Raw genomic sequence first — 14825 nt, forward strand, 5'->3', positions numbered from 1 at the left:
ATGGTTGGTACAGTCTGTACCAAAACACTGTCGTTTACAAACCAATGGATTTCGGCGTGTCACACCATCGCACATTGGCGTGTCAGGCCATCGCACTTTGGCGCATGAATGTGGACCATCACACTTCGGCGTGTCACACCATCGGGGTTTGGCGCAGACCATCGGGGTTTGGCGTGACCATCTCACTTTAGAGTCCCATCGCACTTTGGAGTCTTACATATTTATTCAGTTCTTTACTTTATTTATCAATTTTTACCCTGCCAATTTACATTGTACAGTACTATATATTTTCATTATTAAAATTAATGTATTAAGGAAATTTTGCTCATAAAATTGGGAAAATGGTGACTTGTTATTGGGAAAGGAATCTGATAGTCACTCTAGATTTGAGGGGAGTGACGGCCCTGATAGATTTGAGGGGAGTGACGGCCCTGATAGATTTGAGGGGAGTGACGGCCCTGATAATGCATCAGCTACGACTGTGCCAAATTTTAAACGCCCTTAAATATACAACATGTCATCTGATTCTTATCTGTGTTTTATAATCAGGTGTTGGAGTGCAGCAGAATGTTCCCGTGCCTGGAGCAGCTTCACATTTGTTTTAATGATTTATCATCAGTACACTCCCCCGGCAGTCACTTGAAGTATCTGCGACTTCTGAATCTAGCTTCAAACAGTTTACAGTCCTGGGAAGAAATTCTACAATTAGATGCTTGTCCCAGGTACATTGCATATCTAAAGAAGTTTTGTTTTGTTAATACTACAGGTTTTACATCATATTTTGTACATGTATCAGGGCTTGAAACTAACTTCTTATGTCACCAGTCCAGCTGGACTGATGAAAAATTTATCAGTCCACAGACTTTTCCAGAAATAATTGACGTATTTCGTTAATTTCATTAAATTTAAATAATGGAATTGAACTCAATATGCCTCAGACAATATTTTAACTCTTATGTGAATTTATATTTACTAACCGGGTTTGTATGATACCTACAGAGGAATGCCATATGCATGTTAACAATTTGATAAGTAGCTACATGTAGGTTTTCCAAAATCACGTTTTAGAAAATTGACTAGTCCCATCGGACTGACTAAAACAAATGTCAATCGGTCCACCAGTCTTTTAACCAGTCACAGACTGTTAATTTTGAGCCCTGTGTATATATGTGTGTGTACAAGCTTTTGCCTTATACACCTTTTTAAATAAGGTTTTAGAGATTCCATATTTTGATAGATTGGAGAGCCTTATTCTCAATGATAATCAAATTGAGTGCATCAGTTTCCCTGACACGGACATGGGAAGTAAAACAAAGATTTTTCCAAACCTGAAATGCATCTACATCAACAGAAATAAGATTTCACAGGTAAGGATAAGAAACATGGGATTTTATAGGTAGAAGAAATAGAAACTGACCTGAAATTAGCTTTGAGGCTGATATTACTACTAGTGTCTATGTTTCTCTTGAGCAGTGGAGCTGTATAAATGAATTGAACAAGTTGCAGAGTTTTGAGGATTTACAAATAAACGGTAACCCAATCCAAGACACTGCCTCTCCAGAGACGGTCCGACAACTCATCATTGCCAAAGTGGCCAACTTAAAGAAATGTCAGAGGACAGAGGTCAGAGCATTGTATATTTAGAAATAAGTCATTGTAGTGTTTTTCCCATCCTTTTCATCACTATAAGTAAGCTAGAATAAGTGTTAATTATAGTAATCGGTGAGCGTTTCCTATATTTTAAAACTACCGTATATACTCGCCTATATGTCAGATTTTTGGGAGTTAAATTTTGGTCCAAAACTCTATGTCCGACTTATAGGAGTGTCCAAAGAAGATTAGTATTTTTCTGGACGGCGTGATGTATAGCCTAGTATTTTTTAAACCACAAAAACATGGATAAAATAAACAAAATAGTAACTCTTTAATTTTTTGAGAATAAAAAGTGAAATATCGATGTCATATCCCAAAACATTATTGGAACACAGATAAATACATAAGAGTATTGATATGAAATTGATTTGTTGGGGGAAAATACATTAAATATTGGCACATTTCTCAAAATATTCTTTGAAACACAGGTAAAAACATTAGAGCATTGATTTGAAATTGTCAACCGATTCTTGAAGAAAGTTAGACCGACTTATTAATGGGTCAATGGCAATTTCCTCCAAAATAACCTAAAAACTATACAACTGACTTATAGGCAAACCGACTTATAGGCGAGTATATACTGTAAGTAAATACTATAATAATAATAATAATAAATTCTTTTATTTAGACAGGATAGCACAATTAGTACAAATGACTAGTTTACATTGTGGTCCTGTATAAAACATATTCACAGACAGATAAATGAGAGAATAGAAAAATAGATAACATAATATAAAATATATACATAAAATACACACACGATATCACTGGGGGAAACTAGCACGGCTAAGCAGCTGTTACACACGACAATATTTGGTTACAATTAGATTCTATGTGATTCTATATTTTTGAGCATTGATTTGGTGGTTGAGCTTATGTATATTAAAGACATTGCTTTTAATTCAGTGGTTCATGTATATACTGTATACAGAGATTTTTTTTGCCACTGCCACGTTATATTTACTTTTCTACACTTCCAGACCATTTTGTCCGATTTTATATTTGCCCACACACAGTTATGGTAAAGAGAGATAAGAGGGGAAAACAGTTTTGCCCAGTTTTAAATTTGCCCACGGACAATGACGGCGAAAGGGATGAAAATAAAACAGGAGGCAAAAATTTCCCTACATCTACAGTATAATTATATATGTGACAAGCGAGAGACTGGTAACATACACGTATCTTGTGGATATTTTATGCACAAAATTAAAAGCTAGTGTACAGCATTTCACATAACCTTCACAGATATGGTCTTACAGAATTTTGCAAGCAGTGGAGTTTGTGTTTGTGAAATACTAATGGACACAAAATCTATGGCTTTTCATGATGATCATTCAGATGATGAAATAATACATTGTATAGGTAACTAATGAAGAACGAAAGGGAGCAGAAATAGACTACTTAAAGAGGTTTGGACCAGACTGGCTGAAATCAGGCGGACACCAAGACCCTGCTCAGAATAAACCCCAGGAAGAGTTCATCCTACAGCATCCAAGATTTCAAGATTTTGTCAAAGGTTTAATTAACACCATTACCTTACACCAGCTTTCACTTTTATCTGTGCTGAGTCAGGCTTCATCCTGCTGTAGTCTCATTTCTAAATCTCTAAATCCAGTTTTTGCTCCTCCTATTATATGACTTATCAGCACATTGTCAGGATTACAGAAACAAGACTCAGTCTTTATACCTGTTGGCACATAAAAGTCAACCACATGGCAAGCATGCATGTTAATCTCCATAGACATGGACTCTTTAAGTGCATCACTATCACTGGAGCTGCCCCACAATTTAATTCCAATTTAATGTTTAATTCTGATCTTTGTGTAGCAGCATATCTTTATGGAAAGCAAATCATTGAATTTTCATCAAATTGAGATGCCTCTAAACCGTCATATTATGCAGTTAACTTTGCATGAAAGTGCAAAAAAAATATGTTGAATAGTAAAATAGGCAGCTTCTTTTAAAACATGCCTTTGGAAAATTATACAGCATTTGGATGTGTTGTCTTTATGATGCTAATTGCCAATACTTTGTGAATATTACTAAATGATTGTTTATCTATTAATAGTGTACGGAGCACCAGAAAGTTCTGAAATGAGCCAGAAACCACAGAAATTGAAGGACAGTTTAATAGGTCTGTTCCAATAACAGATACATATTAAGTATAATGAATCAGGAGTACATGAATGAAATTTTTTTTTCCATAAACAAATTATTTTTTTCTACCGGTATTTAATTTTACTCAAGTTGTGTCTTTAGCTATTTTGAAGTACATGTATTAACAGATTCGGGTACATTAGGTATCCAGACCCATCAGGCTTTATAATTGAACTAGGGCTATGAAAAACAAGATACCTTTAAATAGGTATTCCATCAGATTTATCGTTAAACTAGTAGCCTAGTAGGGGTATAGAAAATAAGATACTCAATACCTTCATAGTTGAATAAGCAGTATTTACCTTCATAGTTGAATAAGCAGTATTAATATAATTTCTCTTTAGACTAAGTTGCCATTATGACCTTCCTACAACTCCCTAGATAGGATGTTACAATATGTTTGCCTCCTCTGTATCATATAGAATTCAATCTTCTGTAGAATTATTCATCAAATGCATTTTACTAAATTTAACCATAAGCAATGAAGATGTCTTAATTTTAGATTTAAAGTTATGACTGTTTACACCCTTTTACATGTATAAACCGTTTCACTGTTTCTAATGCATAAACTGCTCCAACATAACTTTATATCATATAAAATTAGTAGAAATTACTAAATTTAACCATAAGCAATGAAGATGTCTTAATTTTAGATTTAAAGTTACGACTGTTTACACCCTTTTACATGTATAAACCGTTTCACTGTTTCTAATGCATAAACTGCTCCAACATAACTTTATATCATATAAAATTAGTAGAAATTACTTAATTCCTTACTAAACAAGAAATGTTTTATATTCATATATTCCCCCTGCAGTGTAGCAATATTGAAAAGGATAAACTTTAAATTTAGAATGTCTTTAATATGAGTTTATCGGTGGCAACCATAACACTAAGTGTGATCTCACAAGATAATAACAGACATTTCCAAATAAGCAGTCCTCTGAGTCATGACCTTGGACCTTGTAAATTGAAAACCAATGGGGGTAATGCACTCTTTTTGGTTGTACCAGTGTATGCAGTGTACCAAGGTTGACTGCCAAAGAAAGGGTTATCAGGATATTGTGTGGACAATATTTTCTTATGTCCAAAGTAGATTGACCCTTGACCGTAGACCTCAAAATCAGTAGAGGTCATCTACTCCTTAGGATGTACCAGTGTTCCAAGTTTGATGTCTGTCTAGCAAAAGGCTCTCAAGATATTGGGAAAATACTTGGTCTACTGATCGATCGACATATAGATTGACATGTGCAACCAACATGCCCCCTCTTTACAGAGGAGGGGAGAGCATAAAAACAAAATCATCAGAACCGATGACCATTTAGTGCAGAAACTGGTCAACCACTCAAATTAGACAACCTTATTTCCAGTGGTGGTGCATGTTGTTTTTTTCATACTGCTGGTTCAACATAGACAAGGATTACCAAAATAAGACCCATGTCCTTTTTCCATTTCAGAAATCACAATTATGAATCCAGATGACCCCAACATCAAAACTCTAAAGAAGAAATTGCCAGGTATGAATATGAAATCTAGGTTAATAAGAAAAAAAAATTAAATTGGAATTGGAATAAATTGGTCAACACAAATAAGAAACTGTTTGCTGACAGTATATTTTTATATTGATTCTTGTACACTGTAATTTCCTACTCTACTGAATTATTGATGTACATTATATCTGCTGGTATTTGATATCAAAATTTCATTTTGAAGGTAATTATTAATTATATATTTTTAGCTACAATGACAGCACAAAAACTTAAGGCTTTGATACAAAGGTTGTACAAAGTGGACTCTGAAATAAAGCTTTCCTATGTCAGCAAGAAGGTAAAAAAAAAAATTGAGTAGCTCTATTTATGTACATGTACATTATTGCTAGTAAAGAAAACATCTTTCCTGCAAAATGGATAGATAATTATGTTAACCACATATAGCAAAATATAAAAATGAAAATTTGGTTATGTATTTTGAACACTTGGGTGTTTACAGTACAATGTACCAGTATCAATTATGATTACATGTATTTCCATATTTCAAAGAAATAACTACATGTATGTTCATTTCAATTTCCATAAAAATATAATCTAGACTAACTCAAATTATTACCTTTTGAATTATTTAATACACGTATTTAATCTATATAGGTATATGCAAGTATAATTTGATTTCAGATGGAGAGTTGTGAGATAGATTTTGACAATGACCTTCGACCCCTGAACTACTTTTCCATTGAGGCCGGTGACACTGTGTATGCCCGCTGGTCATGACAAATCCATCATTAGGAATTCATTGAGCTTAACTAAAACATGCATTGAGCATCCACACGCTTTTTCTGTGATACTTTATTAAATATAGATGTACTGCTTATGAAATAAAACAAGAATTCATAAATGCAAAACTTTTATTTTTTAAGTTTTATATATACATGTATGTATATATTATATACATTTTATAAATATAATTATATATGTTAAAAATATCATGAAGCAGATTGAATATACTCAGTTAGTTTATATATATATACATATATATACATGTATATATCATGGTTTCATGTACCTGTATTCAGAAGTTGAATCATGTAATTTATATCACAAGTCATTTGGTTGGAATTCTGTAATACATAATGTAGTTATACAAATTTTATCAAGATACATACAAATCTCTGGAATGATAATTACATGAAATGCATATACAATACACACACACAAACTAGATTGATTGTAAAATTCATGAAAGTGAAATACATGCACCACATGTGGATGGAGGTACATGATAAACAGATAAGCTGAATTTTACTATATTGTATTATGCATGTTTTGATATGAATATTGCAATGTAAATGTCTTTTGTACAACCTTTTGGGGAATATTCATACCCACAATCTGCACAGAAGCATTTCCATGTAAAGCCTAATTGATGCAACCTGCCTGGTTAGGACAGAAAAAAGCAGTAAACTCTACTACTACATCACTTTTCTATTACTATTAAGCTTTAAATTAATTGTCATGAAATAATGCATTAAATGTTTCATCTTGATCATAAGTTTTGGTGCAGTCTAACAAATCATTGCATGGAAAATCAAATGGGTTTGGAATCTCGTCATACTGTGAAAACTTCATCTGATGGAGGTTAGCAGTCATTTCATATTTTTTCAGGGAAGCCTTGATGTGATATAATAGGGGCATGTGAGCTTTGACAGGCAAGGGGTGTAACTCTTCTGGATCAGAGGAGATGTTGAATATGAGAGGAGTCTCAAGAAGTGGTCCAGAGCAATCTGTTTCAGTTCCATTTCTAAAGAAAATTTTTAGGTTCCCGACTATGACTGCCCCCACAGGACCCGTATCACAATAATGATATAGCTGATCATGGAGTGAAGAAGAGGGAAACATACTGGGGTTGTCAAACACTGGATATAAGCTTTTTCCATCAACTGATCGATCCTGCATTGTTCTCTCAATGTTGTAATAATCTAGTATGGTTGGATATATGTCTATGAGTGATGCTACTACATTTGTCTCTGTATTTGATTTGATTTTTCCAGGTAGTCTCATTATTGCAGGCACTCGTAAGCCACCCTCCATATTGGATCCCTTTTCCCCTCGTAACTTCGTGATCATTTTGTTGGCTGTAAAACTGTTGGAGCCATGTTGATGAGAGGGTAGTGGAAGTTTGGTAATTGGGTGACTGTATGACTGTGCATTGTCTGAAACAAAGATTACCAGTGTATTGTTTTTCATATTGTTTTTCTCTAAGGCTTGCAAAATCTTCCCAACACTCCAGTCTAGCTCCAGCACAGCATCATAATAGGAGGATTTTGTCTTGTTTTTGAATGGGGGTGACCGAAGATGCGGAAACTTTGGTTGAAGAAATGACATTATATACAGAAAAGGCATGTAATTTTTGGCTCTGTAGTTGAAAAAATGCACAGTGTTTTTGGTCAATCTAAGGGACAAATTATCTTCATGATATGGCTGTTCCATGATAACATTATTTTCCATGAATATGCACGCATTTCGATTATATATTGTCATCCAGCAAAAGACTCTGAGCAGTCCAACACCTGTCACCAATAAACACATTAATAGGATGCACGCTCTCAGTTTTATCACAGAATGATACTTTGAAATCAGAAGCATTGCAGCAAGACTAAGAATTATTGGTGCACATTCTGCCATCTTTTGCCAGAAAAGATTTGTATCTGAAAAGTTGTTTTCTTTGGTACGGGTACAACCCACAGTGTGAGATGTTGGGGTACCATAGAAGGATAAGAATCCATTGGAAGTTGGTATTGTGTCTGGTTGGAATCCCAAGCCCCATTTCCCGCTATAAAATGGATTCATGTGATTAACAGAAAACAATCTCCCTAGGTTCATTTCCCCGGGAATCAGTCCACCTGACTGAGCAGGACTCCAGAAATCTGTCCAATCCTGAATACCTTTTACAAAACCCAACTTCCGGGGTTGCCTGCCTGCAAAATGGAAGATGTAAAATGATAGAAGAATTACCAGAAATAACAAACTACTTTCATTTCAAATAGCCTAACGCTGTCAACATGTATTTATCACTAGCTGCACAATAGATACTTTAAACCACCATTTAAAAGGTCGAGCATGAAAATGCTTAGTACATACCCGTCAGAATTGCCGACATGCTCCCGGAATCTGATGGAAATGAATACATCCTGTTGAATCTTATACCCTCGGCGGCGAGAAGATCTAGATTTGGGGTCGTTATATTTTTGTTTCCATAGCAACTGAGATCACCAATTCCCAAATCGTCGGCTATCAGTAATAACACATTTAGTTTTGGCGGGTTTTGATTGAAGTGCCTGGAGTTTGTAACCTCCTGGAGTGTAGATAAACAGAACAGACACAAAAATACATTCTTCATTTCAAAAAGAACACGCAACACAATAGCAAGCACCTGCTTAAGCAAGTTGAAAATGAAAACGGATGTTTACATCATTGCGTTTTAAATGCAAATAACGAGCCCGATCAATATTCAATTCAATTTATTTATTGATTCACCAAGCATGTTGGCATACAATCACGTTACACAATATGAGATACATAATGACAATAAACTAAATACTAACAGTTCATATACATAAATGTAAATACAAGTATATATATTTGACATGTACCTGTGATGTCTGACGTTTTCCTGGCTTATTTTATGATTTTGATGCATGTATTTTACCGTGCCTGGCACGGTAAATATCAAATTCATAAAATAAACCAGGAAAACGTCAGATATTTCGGACTAACTGTATGTATGCAATTTAGCATCACATATTACATTAATTAAATATAATTATAGCACTTTACTTTTAGAGCGCAATATTCAAAACATTCATGTAAAAATTCACATAACCTTCTAGCATGAACTACATGGACAGGGTTGCATAGTTCTTTACAATGTTTTTTCTTTGATCTATCATCAACTGAATTGTAGATGTTCAAAGGGTAATATTTCTTTCTTTCAATAGACAACTTCTTGGCTGTCTCCGTAATCCCCGACGAGCAGTGGAGATTTACGGAGACAGTCTTGAGAGAAGATTGGCTTGACTGTGATGTTGTATTTTGTCTCTGCTTTAAACTTGGAGACCCTCGAATCATGCAGGACCAGGTCTTTTCTCGCCATGACCACCTGATTCCAGGCAGAACCAGATCATCCCACTCCTTTAAATTCTTGCAGCTTCGATGTCATCTCAATTTCTTCCCAGCAACAGTTGTTCTCGGGACTTCTCTACACCAGCCTCTTGCTGAGGGCCCTGACTTGATAAATTTCAAGCGGCCGGACTATATATACTCACTTATTTTACTTCATTAATATGCCGTCACTATGCCCTTGTTGGGGTAAGTAACGCCTGTTTGCCGACACGGTTGCCAGGTTGGTTTCTTGGGAAGATCTATGGGAAATTAATGATTTTTATTTTCAACTTTCGGGGGGTTGGGGGTTAAACCATATTTTGACCTACCACCTATAACATATAGATCGGGCGGAGAGAACTTTGTCTACAACTTTCTTAAACCATGTAAAACAATCCATTCCGAAAAAAAAAATCTTCATTAGACCTAACGATAAACCATGGTTCGATCCAGCACTGCGGAAAACAATCCGTCTAAGAGTAAGAAACTGCGCGAGAAGTAAAGCGCTCAAAACAAAAAAAGCAATTCTGATTGGGATATTTTGTTTATTAAACTACGTAACTAAGTTAACAATATGAAAAAAGTAGCGATATCAAACTATTATGATAATATAGAAGCCAATCTTACTGATGCAAGTATCAAAAGTTCTAAAAATGTATTGGAAACTTTTGAAAGATATATTGAAAACTAAATCCATACTGAAATACCACCGCTTCAGGATATTAAAGAAAATGGTGATATACATATTACATACAGCGATACCGACAAGGTTGAAGCGTTGAATTTTAAAAAAAAAAATTGGGAGGGGGGGTCGATTTCATCAGTACACGAAGATGAACTTACACTGCCAGCATTTTCTTTATTTTGTAATGGTGTATTCAACAGTATTAAAATTGTGCAGCAAGATATTATTGACATAATTTCTATTATCCAAGTCAACAAGGCTGTATAGGGCCAGAGAAAATAAGCCATAAAATGTTAAATGTTAATCTTTAGTGTCTCAACCCCGTTGTGTTTTCTGTTTAATCGGTTTTAAAAGAATGCATTTCCTAAACAATGGAAGGTAGCTAACGTACTTTCTTTGTTTAAATAGGTGACTCGTCAGTATTGTCAAATTATAGACCTGTATCATTGTTGAGTTCTGTCGTGAAATGTATTAAACGATAAAAAAGCAATAATTTCTTCCATTCTCGCAGAAATAAATGACAAAATCTTTTGATTTCTTGAATTACTTTATTGGGAGAACTCACTTTTTTTCCAAAACCCCACAAAATTTGCGTCATTTTATTAATTTCACCCTGTCAAAAATGATAGAAAATAGTACAAATGACTAAATAGGAGACATATTTCAAACCCTATATAATCTGTAAATCCAGGAGCTCCCTGGGCCCCCACAAGGACTTCGCCCTGGACTCACCGGGAGCCTCAAGGCGGCCCCCTGCTCCATGAAGTAACCCCCTCCCCCTAACCGCAATTCCTGGATCCGCCTCTGACTATATCTTGCACAATTTACAAACACACGGTCGCACGGGTATAGAACAAATAGTACAAAACAAGGATTTATTTTGCACGGAAAATTAAAATTTTCGGGGTTTTTATTTATTTTTTTTAAGAACCTTTGACTTCGTGAACACATAGTTTGATTTTTTTTTTGTACAGCTTGTCCGTGACTTGCCTTCATCACAGTATAAACAGGTATGCGAAATTTACAGACGAAAGACTATATATTTCTTTCACAACACAATTAAGTATTTTATCGTTATTTTATATAATTTCTTCAAGTTATACAATTTCCGTAAACTTTGGTATTTGTGAATCCATGACTGCATGAAAACAAAAATCTTTCCTTGATTTGTGATATACGGAAATAAATAATACAAATCACGGATTTGATCCTGTTTGCGACCTTGTAACGAACGCAACCAACCTATTCACTTTTTCTGTTTTGTTTTATTATCAAATAGTCAAGAAAATATTTAATTTGGACGAAGGCACTGAGGGAGAAAATAACGAGTGTTATTTCAATGAAATAGACATATCATTGATCATGAATTTAGTTTTGAACAAAATATCTTACGACTAAGATCAAAATTACAAACACTGTAATTTCCATATTGTTCATTTCTTGTAGACTTTCTAAATTAATATGTAAAGTACATCCATGGTTTATAAAAGTTGAATTACATACTTATGACCTTGTCATCGATATTTGATTATCAGACAGAATTCTTTTTTCATTTTAGTCGAAAGATATTTTGTGAATAAGGGCCCTGAGCGATCCACCTTTGCCGAAAGATCGACTGCGGAAACCAAACCCGATCCAAAATGTGATAAGTTTCTTTCTTTTATTTTCCTAATTTTCCTTCTTTTTTTTCTTTCTGGCTATCCCTTTTAATGGAGGTGACTGTCACAACCTAAACGAACTATAGTCATCAAATTTATAAATCCTATAAAAAGAATTAACCATGGCTGATACCATTGATTTCTATTTAGTAGAAGGTATTAAACAGAACAAAGATTCAATTCGTCTTCAGGAGGCTGTAAGTCGGATAATACTGAACCGCACACTTGTAAGCAGAATCAACATATGTACAATTAGAAATTGAAAGTTGGAGGAAAATCTATTGCACTAAATTGTGTAAAGAAGTTGGCAATAGAGACCCACTCGATTTCTTCGAATCAGCCCCGTCCGGGGATATGGATCATTTGGCAGGGATCCAATAGAAGCACTTATGATCAACTCATGGCCACGGGTGATCCATTTCAGAAACTCCTACACCACACCCGACTGGAAAGGGAAAGAAGTTTGACTGAAATAGAAGATGAATTCAAGTCATATAACAAACAGCGGCAAAATCTAGAAAACACTGTCAACAACCAGAAGCAGTTGATAGACACTATGAAAGCCCTTTTAATCGAATTGGAAAGAAAGCTTTCCAAGAGCAGCAAAAGACATTCTAACAAGAGCGCACGCAAGGTAGATTCCCTGAACACAAAGATGTCCGATATCAAAAAACGCATCGAAACAACCTCTGCAGCATGTATTGAAGCTGAGACAGAGTTACGCTCATTCGTTGGTAGTAAAAAGGAAATTCTTCAGACAATGTTTCAAGAGCTCAAAGAATTAGACAAGGGCAAATTTACTTCACAATTTCTGAAACATATCGTTCTGCCATATTACTTCATTCATGGAAATATAAACGAGATCTTTAAATCCTTCCAAAACCCACAAGAGATTGATATTCTGGCAATTCACAACCAGAATTGGATTCAAAGAAGAAAGGGCAAGACTCAAGAAGGCGGGGCTTGATACTGGGGTTGACATGTTTTTGGTGACTAGTCCTTCGAATCTTGATTCACATGTTACAGGGGAGGGAACAGAGACCAGGAAGATACAAATAGTCCCACCTCATCCTTTACCCCGTGGACAGAAAGATTCACTAGAGACAGAGAAGGGTACCCACACTGCTCAACACACGACAACCTCTCCTACAAATGCTGATGCAATGCTAAAAAGAAAATTAATCATGGAAGTCCCATCACCGTTGGTTACAGAATATTCGGAAGATGACATAGAAACTTAGGCGAGACATACTGTCATCTTCCAAATCCATTCAAGGTCAAGGAATTCTGTGTAGGTGAGGCCGAAACAAGCAAGGCGATAGAAGACAATCCCTCCTGCGAAAAAGCAGAAGGGGATTACGTAATTAATGAAAAACGCGATATTGGAAGACTGCGTGACATAAGTATGGAATCCGGATAGGGCCACGTAGTTCACTATCGCACCATCGCATCATCGAGGTTTGGGTCAATGGTGCGATGGCGCGATAATGCGATGGCGCGATAATGCGATGGCGATGGTTCGATGACGATGGTAAGATGGCACGATAATGCGATAACGATGATGCGATAGTGCGATACTACGATGGCGATGATGCGATACCGATGGCATAATGATATCGCGTTATCGCATCATCGCCATCGTACCATCGCAGTATCGCTCCATCGCTATCGCATTATCGTGCCATCTTACCATCGTCATCGCGCTATCGCACCATCGCGTAATCGTCATCGCGCCATCGCCCCAAACCTCGATGCGATGGTGCGATAGTGAACTACGTGGCCCTATCCGGATTCCATACATAAGAGTATAATCGCCAACACCAACTATAAATCTCCGAACAGCAAACAAAGGACAAGTTATAAAACAGATCATGGGAGATGGCGAAGGATTTAATGCTTATGGTTACACTCGGAGACATAAACTAGCAATGAAACGATATGGATGGTACCCTGTCAGTATCGTTTCTCGCAAGTAAAGCTTTCAGATTTAAAATTGACGGTACCGTGCATTGGTATGTTGTATCTAAAGTATGATATTAAATGAAGAAATTAATAAAGTTTTTCAAGCATTGAAAATTGTTATCACATGTTATATTACTTTATGTATTACCCTTACGTTGAAACACGTGGACTTGATCCCATAAAAACGTAAACAATACTATATTTTTGAAAAATAGCATATTGTTTACATTTATTTTTAAACGAGAGCAAGTCCCTGAGGTTGGAACTTCAAAAAGAACTGGAATCCGAACATGATAGAGAAACACAGCATAAACCCAATGAATAAGAGTGGCGGGGGTCGGTATATAGTGAATAAAGGAGTTATAACGCGAAAAGCGTGCATGGTGACAAGAACCACAGGGGCTAAGCCCGTTTTGGGCCCGAACCCTGTGATACCATAATTCTATATTTATGGTATCACAGGGTTCGGGCCCAAAACGGGCTTAGCCCCTGTGATAAGAACCCAAGTCACAAGGACGAGAAACCCAGACGTATTACTAGCAAGAACGACGTCAAATGTTCAATGTCAGACAAACCCCCATGCACATGAAATTGATCATTGCTCTCATTAAATGAATTTATTCGCGCTCCTATTCAATTATTGCTCTCATGAATTGAATTAATGTGCGCATCAATTGAATTGATGAAAGCAATAATTGATTTGATGCGTGAATCAATTCAATTATTGCTCTCATCAACAATATTTTCGTATATATTGTTCACTATTGTTCACTATTTCTCCTTAGCAGGAGCAAGCCTCTCTGACAGCACAAAGCAATATTTATATTGAAAGGTGTCATTACACAGGGGGTACGACGTCCAGACCACCTTGAAGTTATTTGATTTGAACAATATTTTATTATGTGTGGATTACATTATAGGTACCAAAACATTGTGGATTGGTATTCTCTTTCCGCATAATTATGCCTATATTCGTGTTACCAGCCTTTCAACGTTACGAGATATGTTTAAAAACACTAAATACAGTCAGTTAGCCGATGTTTATGAGTTATATTC

The 14825-nt window shown here is 35.8% G+C and overlaps 2 protein-coding genes across 3 annotated transcripts in view; one reads left to right on the forward strand and one right to left on the reverse strand.

The window, feature by feature from the left end:
* The window catches only part of LOC125649101 (tubulin-specific chaperone E-like), a 27364-nt gene extending 21156 nt beyond the window's left edge, over positions 1-6208 (forward strand). For both annotated transcript variants that reach the window (XM_048876327.2, XM_056166957.1), the window contains exons 6-13: positions 550-722; positions 1238-1367; positions 1474-1623; positions 3016-3169; positions 3722-3787; positions 5268-5327; positions 5549-5637; positions 5982-6208. In XM_048876327.2, coding sequence (XP_048732284.2) covers positions 550-722; positions 1238-1367; positions 1474-1623; positions 3016-3169; positions 3722-3787; positions 5268-5327; positions 5549-5637; positions 5982-6077 — 918 coding nt within the window. In that variant the 3' untranslated portion in view covers positions 6078-6208. The remainder of the gene's footprint in view (positions 1-549; positions 723-1237; positions 1368-1473; positions 1624-3015; positions 3170-3721; positions 3788-5267; positions 5328-5548; positions 5638-5981) is intronic.
* LOC125649100 (steryl-sulfatase-like) lies at positions 6194-10261 on the reverse strand. The gene is made up of 2 exons (XM_048876326.2): positions 8445-10261; positions 6194-8281 (listed from the first exon to the last, which is right to left on the reverse strand). Exons 1-2 carry the CDS (start codon positions 8701-8703, stop codon positions 6810-6812), a joined length of 1731 nt encoding a protein of 576 aa, XP_048732283.2. The 5' UTR covers positions 8704-10261; the 3' UTR covers positions 6194-6809.
* Positions 10262-14825: the final 4564 nt, after the last annotated feature.

This window comes from Ostrea edulis, chromosome 5, assembly GCF_947568905.1.
Source record: "Ostrea edulis chromosome 5, xbOstEdul1.1, whole genome shotgun sequence".
NCBI classification, from domain to species: Eukaryota; Metazoa; Mollusca; class Bivalvia; order Ostreida; family Ostreidae; genus Ostrea; species Ostrea edulis.